Genomic DNA, 16,118 nt, shown 5'->3' on the forward strand with positions numbered 1-16,118 from the left:
GTAGTAGTAGTAGTAGTAGTAGTAGTAGTAGTAGTAGTAGTAGTAGTAGTAGTAGTAGTGTCCTGTTGTGTGAAATTGGTTTTTCCTGTCGTAGCTCATATATGAGACTCTGAAATGAATGGAATTTGCATCTCTGGCAATCGCGACGAAGTGGTGACCACTCGCTTGGCGTATCCTATAGTGGAGGTAGCGTAGAGGACGAGGGAGTTTGGTCAGGTCTACGGAGGAGGTAAGTTCGAGGTGTTCTCGACTTTAGTGAATTCTCGATGGGGTTTGTTTGAGTCTAGTCTGAGTTTTATACATGTTTTGAACTCCAGAAGATCTGTCGGGAATCTCAATTTTTTATGGTAAAGGTTGTCTTCCGCTGTGAAGCTTGTATGAGGGGCTATTCGTCCCGCAGATGAGAGTGTTGTAGTGTTGGTGTTGTTGCTCCTTCTGATGGACCAAGTTCGAATATGCGATGTTGACACTGTACGAAGGGCAGCAATGATTGGTAACGAGGAGTTTGAGGCGATGGACTCACTGGTGAGGAAGGAGGGCTACTGTCACCCTAGTGCTTTTAAATAGGTTACAATAGTGCCGTCGGCTTCCTTTACCACATTTGGGGCTAGATGGGAGCTCTTCTCAGGAGTAGTGGGGCCGTTCAGTCCATACATGCCTGCTGATGTACCCCTGTGGTTGGCTTTGTATCTAGAGAAGATCAACCGGTGGGGAGGTTAGTGACAGCGATGGGTCATCGTAATATACAGATATATGGATGTTGCTTTCAATCTATGTTTACGATGGTTCAATGATGATTGTATGTAAAAACAGTAGTAATGTTCAGGAGCAACATTCACATTGGAGTTTCACTCTAGTGATATGAAAAGCGCTAGTGAAAAATATGTTTCACGACTACTGTATATCACCGCGAAAATCGCGTTTTTTACAGAGTATTACACCACTTCACGTAAAACGGATGAAACTCAATTGATATATGTATTGCTTTTAGTATTTATATGAGGAGTTGCTGCATCGGTTGAAATCACTAGGTGTTCGATTGAAGCACCTGAGTGGCTCAACGCGACACATTTACGGCAACAGCTGGCGGACGAACGCAGGTTGCCAGTAGATGAGTTTACAGATGTACATGAACATTACCTCGAATTGGCACATGTACGTATGCATATGTAGTTTGGTCGTGTATGAGTTGAGGCAGATACTACTGAATAAACGTCCTTGGTTGAAGAGCAATGCGAACGGAGGGGAGGTGGTCGGAGGCGGCTCGCAAGACCCCTTGGGAGGGTCGAAGGCTCAAGCGGAGGTTCGGGTTCTATTGGAAGGTGAAAGTGCGGTGATTACGAGTGATTATTGTCATACCACATTTCCTAGACATTCTGAATATAAGACGCCACAAGATACGAGAAGGTATCAAGATGCTCGACACCGATGTTGCGAATTTGGACGTAAGACCATCCTTCTCAGCGTGTCGGGAGTCTTTGGTAGGTGTCCAAACTATCCCGACTAGAGCTGGCTTGTATAAGGAGTCAATCACTGTCATTAATGGACAAAGCTCAGGAGCTCCTCACAATACGCGAGGCTGCAGCTACGGGCGGCTGAGAATTCTCTTGTATGATTGTGTATTAGAAGTGCATCATAATTCGCCCTTTGTTTGATCGTTTCACTGAGAGGGATCGATGGCCTTGGTTTTTACCCTTGTGCAGATTTCGGCAGGATTTTGATACTCTGTGAAAATGAGCCGCGCGCGTGCTAGTCCTGCTCATGGCGCTGCTCGCCGCAAGCCTACTTATGAGAGGCCGGGAATGACCGAGGTGGGGAGTAGAAGTTTAGGTGTGTGTTATGTTTTTGGATAGGATGAGATAGATGAGATTCGGGAGGCTTTTAATCTGTTCGACACTGATGGAAGTGGCACGATCGATCCGAAGGAGTTGAAAGCCGCTATGCAGAGTCTTGGATTTGAGTCTAAGAACCCCACTATTTATCAGGTAGAATTTCTCGGGAAGAATTTGTGTGAGGATGTACTCAGATGATCGCTGATCTTGAGAGGGAGAGTAATGGCGCTGTTGATTTCGAGGAGTTCTTGGACAGCATTACTAATAAATTGGTGAGGAAGGTGTGGTATGGCGCGGAGTGGGAAAATATACACATGGCTAACTACATGTGTGGAAATTCTGAGGAAAATTGAGGAAATTCTCATTGGTTTCTGTACACTTTGGTATGAAAACTTCTATAGTGAGGAAACTTCTGGACTGAGCTGAAGGCACTAGTATGGGGAAATGTATGTGTTTATTGTTAGGGGGATAAGGAGTCCCGCGAGGGAATAATGAGAATATTTAATCTCTTTGATGATGATAAAACTGGTAGGCTCTGATATTATAGTGACATGATCTGGATGGGCTGTAGGTACTATTACCATCAAAAATCTACGCCGTGTTGCTAAGGAGCTCGGAGAGGTAATAGGGGAGGAAGTGTCCTTGATAAGGTGGCTCTTTTGGCAGACTATGACCGATGAGGAACTACGCGAGATGATCGAGAGGGCTGATAGTGAGAGGATGTGGGGGAGCTGGTCCTTGTGGATGGTTTCCACTTAGGCAATGGTGATGGCGAAATCAGCGCGGAAGATTTCTACAATATTATGACTAAGAAAACTTTCCCCTGAATTCGCGAATATTTTTTATGGTGCGCATAGACATTATTTGATAGTATAGGAATTGTTGAGTTCAGCAGAGGGATAGTGAGTGTAGTTTTCCGCGATGCCTAAGAAGAAGAGTCGATCGTCGTCTTGCAATGGAGCAGCAGAAGTTCCTAGAGGCTTTGAGGAGCTCCTGCCTGCCGTTCCTGGAAATACTAAGTCCACTTTGAGGCCTCAATTGTTGAGGGTGGCTAAGTGTTTTGAGGTGGATTGAAATAGATTTGTGGGTAGTAGTGATGGTAGTAGGTTCGTCACAGTGCAGTGAGCGGGATGGGCTTGTACGCGTCGGAGGACATTCCAGAGGGGTGTATTCTGTTGGAAGAGCAACCAGCGGTCATCATAGCACCCCGCAGGTAGGTGAGGAGGACGCAGATGGGGAGGGGGATGAGGGAAATAGCTCTTAGGGGAATAATGGAAAGACACATGCAATAGCCTTGAGAAGTGACTCTCGGTGGGGCATATTGGATAAAAGTACATTTATTGTGTCATACAGCTCACCGACCAGAGAGGTATAAAGAATGATCATTATACGTTTCTCGGTAGAATCTAATTTGTCTGGTCGCTTCGAGAGGAAGTTGACGTAGTCAGATCTATCTGTATTAGGAATCCTAATACAGATAGATCTGACTACGACCTATTAACTCCTAATAACTCCTATTAGCTAACTATACTCCTAATTTAGGATCATTTTGAGAGTCTATGATGATATGATTGTTGGTGAGCTTGGGAGCATTAGTCTAGGGCTACTGCTGTCAGTGGTGTTGTCGATTTTCAATAGTCGTTGCTGTTTTTTCTCTCAGAGAATGTGCGGTTGCGGGTACGCTGGACAATCTCCTGTGGATCATGAAGAACTTCTCAGATGCTAGAAAGCTCCGACAGGTAAAGTAATGGAGAAGCATGTGCGGCCATTTTGGCCGTTTTTCAAGTTTCTTTATCCCCGGAGTAGTGGCGACTTGGAGGCCTTGCCCGATGGTATAAAGGATGATATTAACTCGTTCGCTCATTTCTTCTCCCATGAGCAGTCAGCTAAGTGGCTGGCCCGGCCCGAGCCGTGGAAAGCAGTAATGAATGTCTTCGATGACGAGGAGGAAAGTAAGCCTGGCGGCCTCGCTGCTCACGCTAATGAGTTGAATGTGTGTGTGTTTGCAGCACCTAGCGAAGCGTTGTGTCGAGATTTCATCGCTACTTTTGAGGACTTCAGACGGAATCATAGTGATAGAGAAGTGAGTTTTTATGAGGTTGTTCTACGTTGAATGGCGTGAAGTCGCCGCGCATAGTGAATGTGCATATGGAGGTTCCGGGTATGTGACGATGAAAGCACCGTAGCTTGGAAGAAATTTTGGAACTAGTCGTATGCATAATTTTTGGCAGTACTGTTTCGTTCAAGCTCAGGAGTGCTGCAGTGTAGGAAACAGTTATGAAATGGCAAGAATCATGCAGAGCGTCCCACATGAAATTTCCATTCTATCGGGAAAATGATTTACAGATGTTATCTGTCAAGTCTATGGAGAGACAATGTGAATAATTTTTTCCGCGATAATTATACGCCCGTACATTGACGATATTTCTGCTAAAGGTGCCAACGGGGATCAAATTCCGTGTATTGGGTTGGAGAGTAATCAGATGATAGATCGCTAAGTCGATTATCAGTAACGAAACGGAACTTCTTATGGCGTATGTAGTGTCGCGGATGAGCCTTCATGATGATGAAGAACGATGGCGTGCATAGTTCATTGTGATCAGATTAAAGAGATGGCTGCAGTGAGCGAATGTATCGCGTTGAACTCCTTCAAAAACACCGTCAGTCGTCGCGGCCTGCCTTGCATCGGAGCAGCCACTTGCGTGTTTATAGTGGCCAGTCTGCTGAATCACAGTTGTATGCCAAATGTTTCTATATCGACGTACAGTCCCGAAAATGTTCACACACGTAATAGTAGTAGAGGTCTCGGCAACTGATTCGGTTTGGAAGGTCCTCTCCTCACAGCGATCACGGTGCGACCGGTGCTAGCTGGTGAGCAGCTGAGTATGTCTTATTTTGGCCATCATTTGGCGTAATACCAATTCAGAGGGGATTTGAAGTTCATTTTCCCGTCAGATTTGCAACTTCGCCGTTTTTCGACTGTCTTGAAGCAAGACGCGACCAAATGCTGAGGGAAAAGCATTTCGTGTGTATGTGTGACAGATGCCAGGATGAATCAGTAATACTTGTATCCAAAACTAGAGTCTTAGTAGTCAGCGACATCCCATAGAGAACTTAGTGTTAAAAGTTGGTACGTTTTTTGAAATGATCGGCTATTTCTTTGAAATTTCGGGTAACTTGATGAAAACAGTTGGTGAAAAAACTTCATTTTTTTCAAAAAAAGTGGTAAATTATTGAAAATTCTAGCAGACCCTGGAAGTGATGTAGTGAAGCAACGAGGAGTTGTCTTTCCTCGTGATGGGGCGCATACGGAGGAGTCTAGGGAAGGGCCTCTTAGTGGAAATTATCGAGTTCGACTGCAAGTGATGTTCAGAACGGCCTCAGTGACTGGGAGAGTCTTCACTGCCCTCTGTGTGATGATGGGGTTTGTGTTAGACGAGGCGATGCATTCAGATGTCGGAAATGCAACAAGGGTTATGAATTGCATGGAAGAATCACTTCTTGATATTTATGGGCTCAGACTCGATTTCTCTGAATGACGCTAAAAAGTGGCGGTCGAAGGCACTTCTGACGTTAAGGTTGATGGTAAACGTCATGCACGATGCGCTGACAGCTGCACGGGCCAGCGGGGAGACGGAGAGCTTGGTGCAAGTCTCCGATAAACTCACTAAGTTGGCGGTCCAGGGCGGGGTGGGTGTTGGTCAATGAGCTCATCTGAAACGACTGTGTCTGGATTTTGCAACTACATCTTAAGAAGCGAATTACGGGGCTAGTACACTAAAATGTGAATGATCGTTTGTCTGGAAACTATACCTTAGCTTCGCTCCGCCCTGGTATTTCCCCTTTTGGACGGAATCCGCTTCTGGGAAGTATGAACATGCATGTATAAGTATGATAGTGTGATCTCTAATATAACGTATGTCATAGTTTGTGTATAATCATGCAGGTGCTTCCAGAGAGCCTCGGAGGGTTGCCATTTCCCGAGAGAGAAGTTATGCCACATGAAGGACACTATGTGGTGGGGAACTGGACAGTTGGCGGTCGTGCGTGATAAGGCTTCCTTTTGAGGTCCACAAGGCGTTGACGTTGCTAGTCCATGCTCATCGGTTGAATGCTAGGAGGGTCGTTGAGGACAACTGGTACGGTTTACTGTCTTTAAATAAGCATGCTTTTGGCCAGGCCGTTGGTTTTGCAACAAAGTAAGGCCCTTTGTACTGCGAGAAAAGCGTTGAAAATTGGAGCGATCTTTGACGACACATTCGCGGACGACGGACAACCGGGGGAAGATGTCGAGCAGCTAGAGACGTGGATGCATATCATTGAGAGTACCATGGGTTGTTGATAACTCAGCTCGATTTGTGTTGTACACTAATGAGCAACGTTCAGGGAAGGAGTTTTCTACAATAATAAATGAATTCCTTCTCCGCTTCGCGTGCTGCAATTGTTGGCAGTAGTGGAATCCCGACCGCCGCAGCGGTTGCGTCGGCTCACTCAGAATTCTGTCCCCCCGTCGTGCGCAACACATTCGTCCTGCGTTTTATGAATCGAGGATTGTCTCACCAAAGCAGTTACCAGCAGGGCGCACCTGAGCTCAAGTCAATCGTTGCCCGATTACTAAGTTTTGGCGACATTCAAAAACTGGATTTTCAACATTGGCGCGAGCTCGAGGTCATTACTGCTTGCTACTTCGACACACGAGATGCTGAGAAGGCCTTCGACCATTACTATATGCTAGGGGAAGAATCATGGGAAGTCGTGTGGTCCGAGAGTCACCAGGAAACCGCCTATTTCGTGAGCATGCCGGCTGAAGATCTCGCTATCTCTGATCCGAGCCAGTATGGGGATATGGCCAATATCTCGTCCCCTCCAGATGACGCTGGTTCGGACTTGAAGTTGCTGATCCAATTTTTCGACTGCAGAGCCGCGCGGTCAATGCGAGAGGCTCAGAAGAAGACAGTCACGGGATTGGTCGTGAATGACCCTGGCTCCGCCTCAACTGTGTCTAGCAGTTTACTGGGGGCTGATTTTGGTGTCACTCGTCTCGCTGAAACAACTCCTTCCCCGGTGCTCTTGGACACCATATCTCGAATGCCATCGTTATCACCAACACCTGTTACGAGGGCGTCCTCGGGACCAACTTTTTGCACTACTTTCCTTGACTCAGCTGATGCTGGCCGTGGTGACTACAGCATCGACCCTGATTGCTGTTGGGCTGATTTGCGCACGACAGTGATGATCAAAAATATACCGAATAAGCTCACTCAGCAACGGATGTTGAAGATGATTGATGATGTATCAGCTCAGAGTTATGATTTTTTCTATCTTCCCATTGACCTGCGCAATCGCTGCAATGTTGGGTATGCATTTATTAACTTTATAGAACCGACACGCATCGTGCCATTCTATAGAGCATTCCATGGCACTGGTTGGAAAAATTTCAACAATTCCAAGAAAATATGTGACCTAAGCTATGCCAGAATCCAAGGCAAAGAGGCCCTCATGCAACACTTCAGCTCAGCAACTCTACCGAAGAATCCTGCAATGCGACCACTGTTCAGGGTCGGTCAAAGTCTGCAACCTCTCCGTGTGCCAGGAGAGACTACTAGATATGCGAGCTGTGTGGTTGGTATGGAACCATCATCGTCCTCTATCTCTTTGGGTGGTCTTCTACCGGTGCCCACCAGGGCCCGAACGTTGCCTGTTGGACAGCGACTGCATCAATGGTGATGATTATGGTGGTGTTAACCTTTTTTATCGACATTTCCTGTGAAGTTAATTGCCCAGCTGCTCTCCTCGAGACATGCGGAACAATTCTCGAAACTACTATTTTCCATCTCAATTGGGTTTTTCATCCGGAATTGCTTCTCTCAGTTTCGCCAGGGACGTGCTTCATGTGTTGTTGCTGCTCCCAGCGAGTTATCGCCCTATACCATTGCTATTGCCACTATCATTTTCGCAACCCGTATTTCCAATGACTTGTAGTTATAGTCTATTTCGTACTGTCGGTAATGCTACCGGCTTTCATAGTTATCTCTTTTAGCTTAGTAGAGTCGGTCAACCTGCTAGTAGTCTATCATCAATTTCTCCTGCGCACATCAATATGCAGGCTCCCGTTGCTTGAGGTTGGTGCACGTTAGATTTTCGGAGTAGTCAGTGCGTGCCATTATTTCGCTACAAGAATCGCATCAACTTCGTGTGCCACTATATTGTGAGAACGTTGTTGGGTTATATCGATAGTGGTAAAGCTGGTAGCTACAATCGGTGGGTATATGATCAAACCAAACGAGCTGTAATATGATACCACTAATTTGCTTGGATACGGATAGTACAGAGATTTTCTCAATTATTTGATCACGTCGAAGACTCGAAACCGTCCGAGAATACCTTACACTCATTATTCTCGTTACGTCTGCCGCAGTACTTTGGCAGTATTGATTGACCTTGATCTAAGAAGCCATGATAAAGTTTATCAGATAAACACAACAGTGCAGTTTTCCCAGTAGGTGAATACAGCAAGACTTAGTAATCGTGCGTATGTCTTTTCCACATTAGTACGAGTATCGTACGGAATCATTCACCACTCCGTCGTTGGGGAAGAGTTTACCCTGTTCGCTTCGACACGGTCTGTCGGGGTCTGAGCAACTCACTAACGGCATAGGGGATAAGCAACACGCCTGAGTGGTAGCATAAAATCATGTTGAACACTGAGTTACTGATAAACCATGATTAGCTGAAAAGTTGGGAGATATGCTTAGTCAGGAGACTAAATACAAGTGAAATCTGATGCAATCTCAGTGTAAGTTATACTCGATACAGAAAACCTGACAGGTTGGACGAACACGTTGTGACAGACAGTAGGATTTCTTAGGAGGCTGAGCCTCCTCCTGCTTGGCTCAGCCTCCTCTTGACCGTCCATGTTACCGAAGTCGGTTTCGAATTTATATCCTCCATCGAAACCTATATCCAAATTCCCGACGTCTGGTACTACCGGAGCACCCCCACACACCTCTGCCCATCCTTTCAAAGGATTCCTTTGATGAACGTCGCAAAACTCTCATACAGAATGTAGAAGAGGTTTGCCTCTGGTCCAGAGGCTCTGGAGCACGGCATAGCATCAACATTTCTCTGAGGCTCAAAATCAGACCAGATTCGGATGGCTCGGTTCGGGATATCCAAGGACTGATATTTAATATTGAGTTGTTGAAGCAATGCTGCCGACATATTGTTCGATAATGGGCATTTTGTGCGAAAGATGAGTCCCTAAAATTAATCGATTGCCGTCTAAGCTCCACAGAGAGTCTCGGATTTGATTGCGGGATTACGCTGCCAATCGTAGGTTCTAATGGCAAGGGTTGTTCAATGAGATTATCATCAGTCACGTCATCATATAGATCACCGAAATCGAACTAAACTGAATCATTATCACTATCCACCTCCTCTTCTTCGCCATCCCCCGTCGGCAACGCAATACTAGAAGATGGAGATCCGCTACAGCCTTGTAACCACTTCGGATTAACCAGATCTGATGCCCTCTCTTCTATCACGCGCCGCAAAAGTTCGTGACGGTGCAGATCTGCAGCATAATCCAAACCAAAGCTTGCATGCTTCAACATATGATCATCGAGATACCGTCCATTTGGGAGACCACCCTCGTACTCTAATAGGGGAAGTTCCCCGTAGAAGACTTGAAGTCAGCCCAATCTCTCAAATCGGTGATGGGGCATATGTCTCGGCCAGCTTGTTGTGAAGCACGCCGATTCCACTCAGAGGCAAGCTCGTGGACGACTGCATTGAGCAGTTTGGCACGCATACGTGATGATTCATGGGATTTCGATAACTCGACATGATAACCTTCGAGCTGGGAAGTCGAGCGTGCGACTCTCCATATCGCCTGAGTAAAATCGCCTATAAATTCCTGAGCTACTTTCGTGTATAGCGAAGCATCAACATGATCGGAAAGGCACTCATGATCGACATCATGTCGACGACATGTTTCATGTTCTCGTTCCACTGCTCCTGGATTCCAGGACCTGGAATCCATCTAGGAGCAAGTTTCTCCGAGAAACCCCTCACCGTTATGCGCAAGTTGTTCGTCCGATTGAGTACACAAAGTATAGAAGGCTTCAAACCTAGTTCTTAGCGCCCGTGACTCCGGTATCATTCCGGAGTCACATACCGGAGGTATGTGCTTACGAACATAGCGACTATATTGCCGTCTGGTCAGCATCTCAATCCACGGTCCACTACTCCGCATTGCTCGCAGCGCAAGATTCGCATCCTCACGATTTACTACGAAGATGCATTGACGTAAAGCCGAGAAGAGGGATGGACGGACAGAATGGTATCCACGAACTGTTCGTGGATGTTCGTGACGAACGCACATCGGATGTATATCGTGGATTCCACGATATACATAAACGACTTTCAATTGACTTCCCCGACCAGCATATTGAAGCTTTATTTTGTCCACCGTGGCTTCAAGATTACCAGTATCATCGGTATCAATCAATATATGAGATATTATGGCCCTCATCTCGTTGATCATTCATATATGAACCCGGAGCAACCTACTGGCCCCATTATGAATATATTTTGCGTCCGTCCGAAGTATGGATCCCATACTTGATCTCACGGCTAGTTGGAGGCTTAGAGGGATGGGAACATCGTTTTCCAGATGAACTAGGGCGAAGGCTGTGCAATACCAACCAGAGCTTAGCCAGGAAGTTCAGCTGAATGCACAGCACTAGAGAGGGTGATTATGAGGCATGTGCTACCGATGTGATACAGTCCCGGACCGTACGGAGGCTCTCGTAGTGTGGTCTTCGTACACATGTGTTGAGCGGGTGATAGTAGTGCTATTCGCTCTCGTCCTGTGCAGTCTCTCCTGAACAGCAGAGCTTTTCCCAGTCATATTGAGCCCTGTCTAGCCGAGTAAAGTGAATGAACAGTGGGCAAGCTCATTGCATAGCCCCTATCGACCATAGGCTATGGTCGCCATCAACACGATTGGGGTCTTAGTTGGAGGGGCAGCATTTATTAGGAAATTGGAAGGTCCACAACGAGCCATAAGTAATCGGGCTATGATAAATTCAATAGTCGAGTACAGGATTTAGGGCACGCGCCAGACATCTTGCGCATATCGTATAAATCTCGCAGGTAAAACGTATCTCCTATCAACCACGGATGTGCGGACGTCTACTAGACGTTGTCTGGTAATGTCATACGCTGCAAGAGCGTTTATCTTCTTCGGAGATAAAAGTATGCAGTCACCCGCTAATATTTTCATAGATTTTGGTATCGTTGATTCGCGTCGGAGAGCTCTCAACACGTCCCCATCAGCCGGAACGCAGGCATTAATACTTGTGAGCTAGGTCTCTCTTATGCGTTGCTTCCCACCTATTAATTCTAGACGCAAAAAATTATTCAAAACTGTTATCTATCGGATTCGAGCTCGTGGTTATACTCCAGAGATCCCCCGGAGCGAAGCAACGGGATCTGCTAGTGGAACTTACGAATTAGAGAACGAAAGTTCAAATTCACGGAAGTTCACGAAAAACATAACTGTGCGGCACAGTTTTGTTTTATTCCACGCGTATGATTTTCCTTTCCAAAAAGACTTCATGAGGTTCACCATAGTAGCTTACGCTTGTTTAGCAATCTGGCTTGGGTCTGGCACCATTCCGACTATTCAATAAACTCACAATCAGCTTTCCCGACAAGCGCGAGGTCAATCGGGTATTGCGTGTCGCAGGGTAGAAAACACACGTTCGAGCACGTTTGGGTCGAATAAGCAGCACAATGTATTCCGAACATCTCGGTAGAACGAAAAGTACGATGAACTCTTCCCTACTTCTTTAAGAAAATCACCGCCTTCTGAGAGACTTCCAGAGCCGGCTTCCTTATTAGTTAGGCTCCTAGGTCTCTCAGATACTGGTAGTACTACACATTGCGCGGGACTTTGTTCGCCCGCACAAACTGTGCTGAGATGATGTTACACGCAATTCGTAACAGAAATGTTCATTCCGTTTCGGTAAAAGATCATTGGCGTGCCGAGTCGATCCATCGACAGGCTCTTTCAGGCTATAGTATCGAATATACAATGAAAGCTTTCTCAACTTCTATCTTATTCGCACTACTCGCACTATTCTTCCTTACAGGATGCAGCAAGAATAGTAAGTGTATTGAAATCTGACTTGCGCATTTATCTCATCTTTGTCAGAGAAGACAACCGTCAAGCCGACGTCTCTCCATTCTACGACTCACCACCCTACGACCAAACCAGCGACGACTACCAAGCCAGCGACGACTACCAAACCAGCGACGACTACTAAACCAGCGACGACTAAGAAGTCCCTGAAGTGAGCGTCGTTCCCCAGCGGCTCGCCGGTCGGCGGTCCACGGGCTTATATTCTGTTATCTTTTCTGTTCAACGAATCGCTTAGTCGAATTTTTGAGCATTCCCAGTGCAACTCTTTGTACAGAGTTGCCCGATTCTTTCATTACGGAACGGCCTCCACAGTACTCCAATAGTACGACTATACCTCAAATCGTATAAATAACTTTATGAGTCCGATGCAAATTTTGTTATCGAGTTGAGTCAATAAAGTATTCTGTGAGATGGAGGACTGAGCCGCTCTTGAACAAAAAGCCATGATGTGAGACTATTGCCTGCGGGTTCGACTATTTTTCGTCAAATTTCTATTGAAATGCCTTAAAATGCATCCTTTGCCGACTACAACGTTATACTCATGAAGTGCACGAAGGCTGTGCGGCGGCGAGCGTCGGTATCTACTTCATACGCGCCAATTTTTTTCTCAGCGCGCCACTTTTTTCCCCTTAAGCCACTAATCTCTACTCCACGCCACTGATTTTTCCTCACGCAGCACAAATCTTTCTTTCCCTGGCACAAACCCCGCGTGTCCAAGATTTGTAGGGCCACTACCTCGCGTTCCTGGTTCACATGAGTAACGTCTTAAACCTCCTTAACAGTTCGGGTTTTGGGTGGGTTTTCGGGTTTCCTTTTCTCCGCTTTCACCTGTAATTCCTTCTTTCTTTGGGGAGCCTGTAGTTTGGATTGCACTTGCATTACAACCATAACCCGGATAACAGCCCGAGCTCTGACTGAGTCCAAAATCGGAGAGGAACGGATTACCAGAGTCCTATTCGACCTGGCACGAGTCAGTCAGAACTCCGGATAGTCTGCAGATTGGACCGACGTGCAGCGGAACGAGAATTGGCAGTGAAGGTATCCGAGCGGTTATGATTGGTAGCTTTGGTCCTAGTTAGTTGGTAATCGGCCCCGGATACAGAGTCCAACATCGAAGAAATTGCAACTTCAGATTTTCACTTGTGGCTCAATAAGAGGAGCTGTCTGAGTAATTTGGTCGCGCGATTAGAAATTTGTGGCGCGCGAAGTAACCGCCGCGAGCGTCACCGTGACGCCGTCGAGAGAAGTTAGAGTACCGCAGTAGAGATGAGCCCACTAGTTGCACAACGCGATTGGATCGCATCTGAGGAAACATGCTCTACCATCGTTAATTGTATCCAGCATGGAAGTGAGTTGTAATGAGCAAGTTGGTAATTTACAGTTGGACCACTACACATAAAAAATTACACAATAATCATAAGTCCGCGGTAGTATAGTGGTGAGTATTCCTGCCTGTCACGCAGGAGACCCGGGTTCAATTCCCGGCCGCGGAATTTTCTCTGCATTTTCACGTGCTGCGATATAATGAAACTACATGCTACATATCAGACAGATATACGGTTCAACTCTAGAAACGTCCTAATAGTGTCAACTACGATGATGTAGCACCCTTTGCGGCAAGAATGTCATGAATGTTCTCGAGGAGAGTCCGTAGACTTTGAGAAGAAGCGTCAGACTTTTTCAAGGCACCGCGTACTCGACCGAGAAGCATAAGGCGTTCGGAGAGCAATCTGAATGAAACACTCGGGCAATTTCGAGACGCCTTTGAGGAGAACATTGCATGTCATGCTGACCTCGTCCAAGCACAGACCCCCAAATGCATCTCGAGGAATCCTCACCGCTGTCTATGCCTTTCATTAACCTTCGCCTCCTCAGTCTCCTTCTTACGTCTTGCCAACTCAGCGGCGGCCATTCCCATTGGCGTCTTAGGCGTACGGGGTGGAATAGGTCCTTTACGAGGTGTTCGCCCAGGAGTGTGTGAGTTACATGCCGCTGGAGATGGGACTCCTTGCCCAGTTGATGACCGGCGTGTACTCATTAAGAGCTGAGCCTCAAAATTCTGCCTGAAAACTATCGACATAGACTAATCCGAATAGGACAGCAGCACCTCTCATTCCTCAGGCGTTTGTTTTCTTCATATAAACTGTTGATTTCACGTCTCAGATGCTGAACGTAATGGACCCTCTTGCTCTGTGGGAGCTGCCTCCCTCCCGAATCCGCCGCGGTGATAACCTTCATCTCAAAGTGCTCCATCATCTTGTGGCACCGGCCAACCTCACAAGCACGCCCATAATCCCACCATAGCATTCCGCCCTACCTCCTCAGTAGCACTCTCAAGATCAGCACGAGTGGAAGACAGATCCCCTAGGGCCTCTTGCAGTGTCCTGTTCATCTCTTCAATTTCTCCCTCAAGCGTTTGACGCTGCTCAGCACACAGACCGGTTGTTCGGAGTAACTACCAGCGAGTACATCCCTCCCACCGATGTGGTTACACACCGTGTCACCTCTATCTCAGCCTCAAGCTCAGCAATCTTCCCCATCGCCTTTTCCAATTCTCCGTCCAAGTCCACCTTCACTTTGTTGTATTCCTTCATACAAATCTCAAGTCTCGACACTTCTTCGATTAACATCAGCTCTCTCTGAAGCAATCAATTCGGACCTCCCCTCCCCCCTCAACACAGACCTCTCGAGTATCACTCACAAGCCCCTCCACCTCCTCCTTTTCACGCCGCATACCCTCCACCGCGACCACCAGCTCAGCAGCTTCCTCCTTCACCCGGGCCGCCTCACATTCGGCTAATCGGAGTAGTTCCGCACTAGATGCAGCCTCTCGAGCGCTCTCCTTCTCAGCAGCTCTCAACACACCAACAACACACGCCTGAGCTCCCGAATACCACACTGGTGAACGCTAAGTACTACTAACCCTGGCCACAACCACAGCTGCCTCCTGCTGACACTGCAGAGTCTCGTAATAGGACACTTTGAACTGTAAATCAAGCATGTTAGTCTCAGCGTTAACCAATGAGTCCCCAGCGGTGGCGAGATCTTCCGAGAGCTCCGCCGCTCGACTCTTCCACTCCTTCAGCGAAACCCCCATGGAGTTCAGCTCCAACTCTCTGGCGGAAACTTGTGATTGTGAATGCTCGCTTCTGAGAGTATGCAAGTATGATGCACTTCGAAAAATACAAAACTAAACACCTACTGTAGTCTCCACTTGTCGCACTGTTCGGCCATAGCAGCCAAAGTCTGATCCTGCATAGTGAGGCGAATCTCCAACATACGTATCTTCTCCGTCGCCTCCTGCTGAGCAACGCCCGTCTTTGCTGCCTCCCGGGCTGCGGTGGACTCCGTATCGAGCACCGTTGAGCGGAGCGATGCAAGCTAACAAGCATTTTTTTGAAAATGTATTGCTAATTTCTTCAGCCGAGTTTAGAAGTCTGCAAAACTACATCATGGAAACTCCTACACGACCTGTAGTATAAAAGTGTACAGAATCCCAATAGGAACTTCACCGTGAATATTCCATCATCACGTTTAAGTGACCACCATATACGTATACTCGATTAGCGACCAACCTCAGCAAGCAACCTCAGCTTCTCCCTCTGCCACTCCCTAGTAGATTCCCTCAGCATACTCTCCGCTACTGCCGCCCTCCCCGAGGAAATCACAGTCTACTAGGATGCCCTTTTCAGACGAAATGAGCTCAACTCACTTCTCTAGTTTTGGTATTCACTTCTCCCTTCATTTCCTCAATTCTCTCTCTTTCCTCGGCCAACTCCATTTCCACCCTCTCCAACTTCACTTCAACTGAATCTCTCCCCTCCTCACTCGCCCGAAGCTGCCCGATCGTCTTCATGAGCTGTGCCGTGATATCGGTTACCTCACAAAAACACATCCCCCCCAAGATCTCAAGTTGACTCACCTCTCCCTTCAATTCAGCGATGATATTATTATTATAATGCCCAACCGCCGCATCCAGCAGTGGAGCGGAGACTCTCCTCAGCCGCCTCCTCCTCTTCACACTACTACTAACCCCAACCCCAGGAGTCCTAGGGGAATCCTGACGCCAGGAGCAGCTA

The 16,118-nt window shown here is 47.0% G+C and overlaps 7 protein-coding genes and 1 non-coding gene across 8 annotated transcripts in view; 6 read left to right on the forward strand and 2 right to left on the reverse strand.

Annotated features, from left to right (window-relative positions):
• Positions 1-114: 114 nt before the first annotated feature.
• Positions 115-1,661, forward strand: Pmar_PMAR020630 (conserved hypothetical protein; the record flags this gene model as incomplete). The annotated part of the gene is made up of 8 exons (XM_002775605.1): positions 115-186; positions 217-229; positions 401-525; positions 568-707; positions 1,032-1,155; positions 1,199-1,322; positions 1,372-1,445; positions 1,486-1,661. The coding sequence occupies 8 exons, from the start codon at positions 115-117 to the stop codon at positions 1,597-1,599; spliced, it is 786 nt and encodes a 261-aa protein (XP_002775651.1). The 3' UTR covers positions 1,600-1,661.
• A 72-nt stretch (positions 1,662-1,733) lies between these two features.
• On the forward strand, positions 1,734-2,659 carry Pmar_PMAR020631 (centrin, putative; the record flags this gene model as incomplete). Its single annotated transcript, XM_002775606.1, has 7 exons — positions 1,734-1,811; positions 1,854-1,985; positions 2,027-2,104; positions 2,297-2,360; positions 2,404-2,453; positions 2,499-2,544; positions 2,592-2,659. 7 exons carry the CDS (start codon positions 1,734-1,736, stop codon positions 2,657-2,659), a joined length of 516 nt encoding a protein of 171 aa, XP_002775652.1.
• A 94-nt stretch (positions 2,660-2,753) lies between these two features.
• Pmar_PMAR020632 (hypothetical protein) lies at positions 2,754-3,945 on the forward strand (the record flags this gene model as incomplete). Its single annotated transcript, XM_002775607.1, has 4 exons — positions 2,754-2,897; positions 2,939-3,045; positions 3,493-3,576; positions 3,639-3,945. 4 exons carry the CDS (start codon positions 2,754-2,756, stop codon positions 3,943-3,945), a joined length of 642 nt encoding a protein of 213 aa, XP_002775653.1.
• Positions 3,946-6,629: 2,684 nt separating this feature from the next.
• On the forward strand, positions 6,630-7,559 carry Pmar_PMAR020633 (hypothetical protein; the record flags this gene model as incomplete). Its single annotated transcript, XM_002775608.1, has 1 exon — positions 6,630-7,559. One exon carries the CDS (start codon positions 6,630-6,632, stop codon positions 7,557-7,559), a length of 930 nt encoding a protein of 309 aa, XP_002775654.1.
• Positions 7,560-11,867: 4,308 nt separating this feature from the next.
• Positions 11,868-12,386, forward strand: Pmar_PMAR020634 (hypothetical protein). Its single transcript, XM_002775609.1, has 2 exons — positions 11,868-12,004; positions 12,052-12,386. The coding sequence occupies exons 1-2, from the start codon at positions 11,932-11,934 to the stop codon at positions 12,192-12,194; spliced, it is 216 nt and encodes a 71-aa protein (XP_002775655.1). The 5' UTR covers positions 11,868-11,931; the 3' UTR covers positions 12,195-12,386.
• A 1,074-nt stretch (positions 12,387-13,460) lies between these two features.
• Pmar_PMAR020635 lies at positions 13,461-13,532 on the forward strand. Its single transcript has one exon. It is a non-coding gene; the product is annotated as a tRNA-Asp (tRNA).
• A 98-nt stretch (positions 13,533-13,630) lies between these two features.
• Positions 13,631-13,951, reverse strand: Pmar_PMAR020636 (hypothetical protein; the record flags this gene model as incomplete). The annotated part of the gene is made up of 2 exons (XM_002775610.1): positions 13,631-13,769; positions 13,878-13,951. 2 exons carry the CDS (start codon positions 13,949-13,951, stop codon positions 13,631-13,633), a joined length of 213 nt encoding a protein of 70 aa, XP_002775656.1.
• Positions 13,952-14,021: 70 nt separating this feature from the next.
• Positions 14,022-16,118, reverse strand: part of Pmar_PMAR020637 (conserved hypothetical protein) — a gene marked incomplete at both ends in the record, with an annotated part of 4,914 nt that continues 2,817 nt past the window's right edge. The window contains 9 exons of the mRNA XM_002775611.1: positions 14,022-14,083; positions 14,196-14,313; positions 14,357-14,494; positions 14,544-14,678; positions 14,741-14,917; positions 14,963-15,188; positions 15,242-15,420; positions 15,752-15,919; positions 15,962-16,061. Coding sequence (XP_002775657.1) covers positions 14,022-14,083; positions 14,196-14,313; positions 14,357-14,494; positions 14,544-14,678; positions 14,741-14,917; positions 14,963-15,188; positions 15,242-15,420; positions 15,752-15,919; positions 15,962-16,061 — 1,303 coding nt within the window. The remainder of the gene's footprint in view (positions 14,084-14,195; positions 14,314-14,356; positions 14,495-14,543; positions 14,679-14,740; positions 14,918-14,962; positions 15,189-15,241; positions 15,421-15,751; positions 15,920-15,961; positions 16,062-16,118) is intronic.

The sequence above is a fragment of the Perkinsus marinus genome, assembly GCF_000006405.1.
Source record: "Perkinsus marinus ATCC 50983 genomic scaffold scf_1104296955874, whole genome shotgun sequence".
NCBI classification, from domain to species: Eukaryota; Perkinsozoa; order Perkinsida; family Perkinsidae; genus Perkinsus; species Perkinsus marinus.

Coding starts and splice junctions, on each gene's coding strand:
- Pmar_PMAR020634 (XM_002775609.1), top strand. CDS start 11,932: ATGAAAGCTTTCTCAACTTCTATCTTATTCGCACTACTCGCACTATTC. Junction 12,005..12,051: donor TACAGGATGCAGCAAGAATA/GTAAGTGTATTG, acceptor CATCTTTGTCAG/AGAAGACAACCGTCAAGCCG.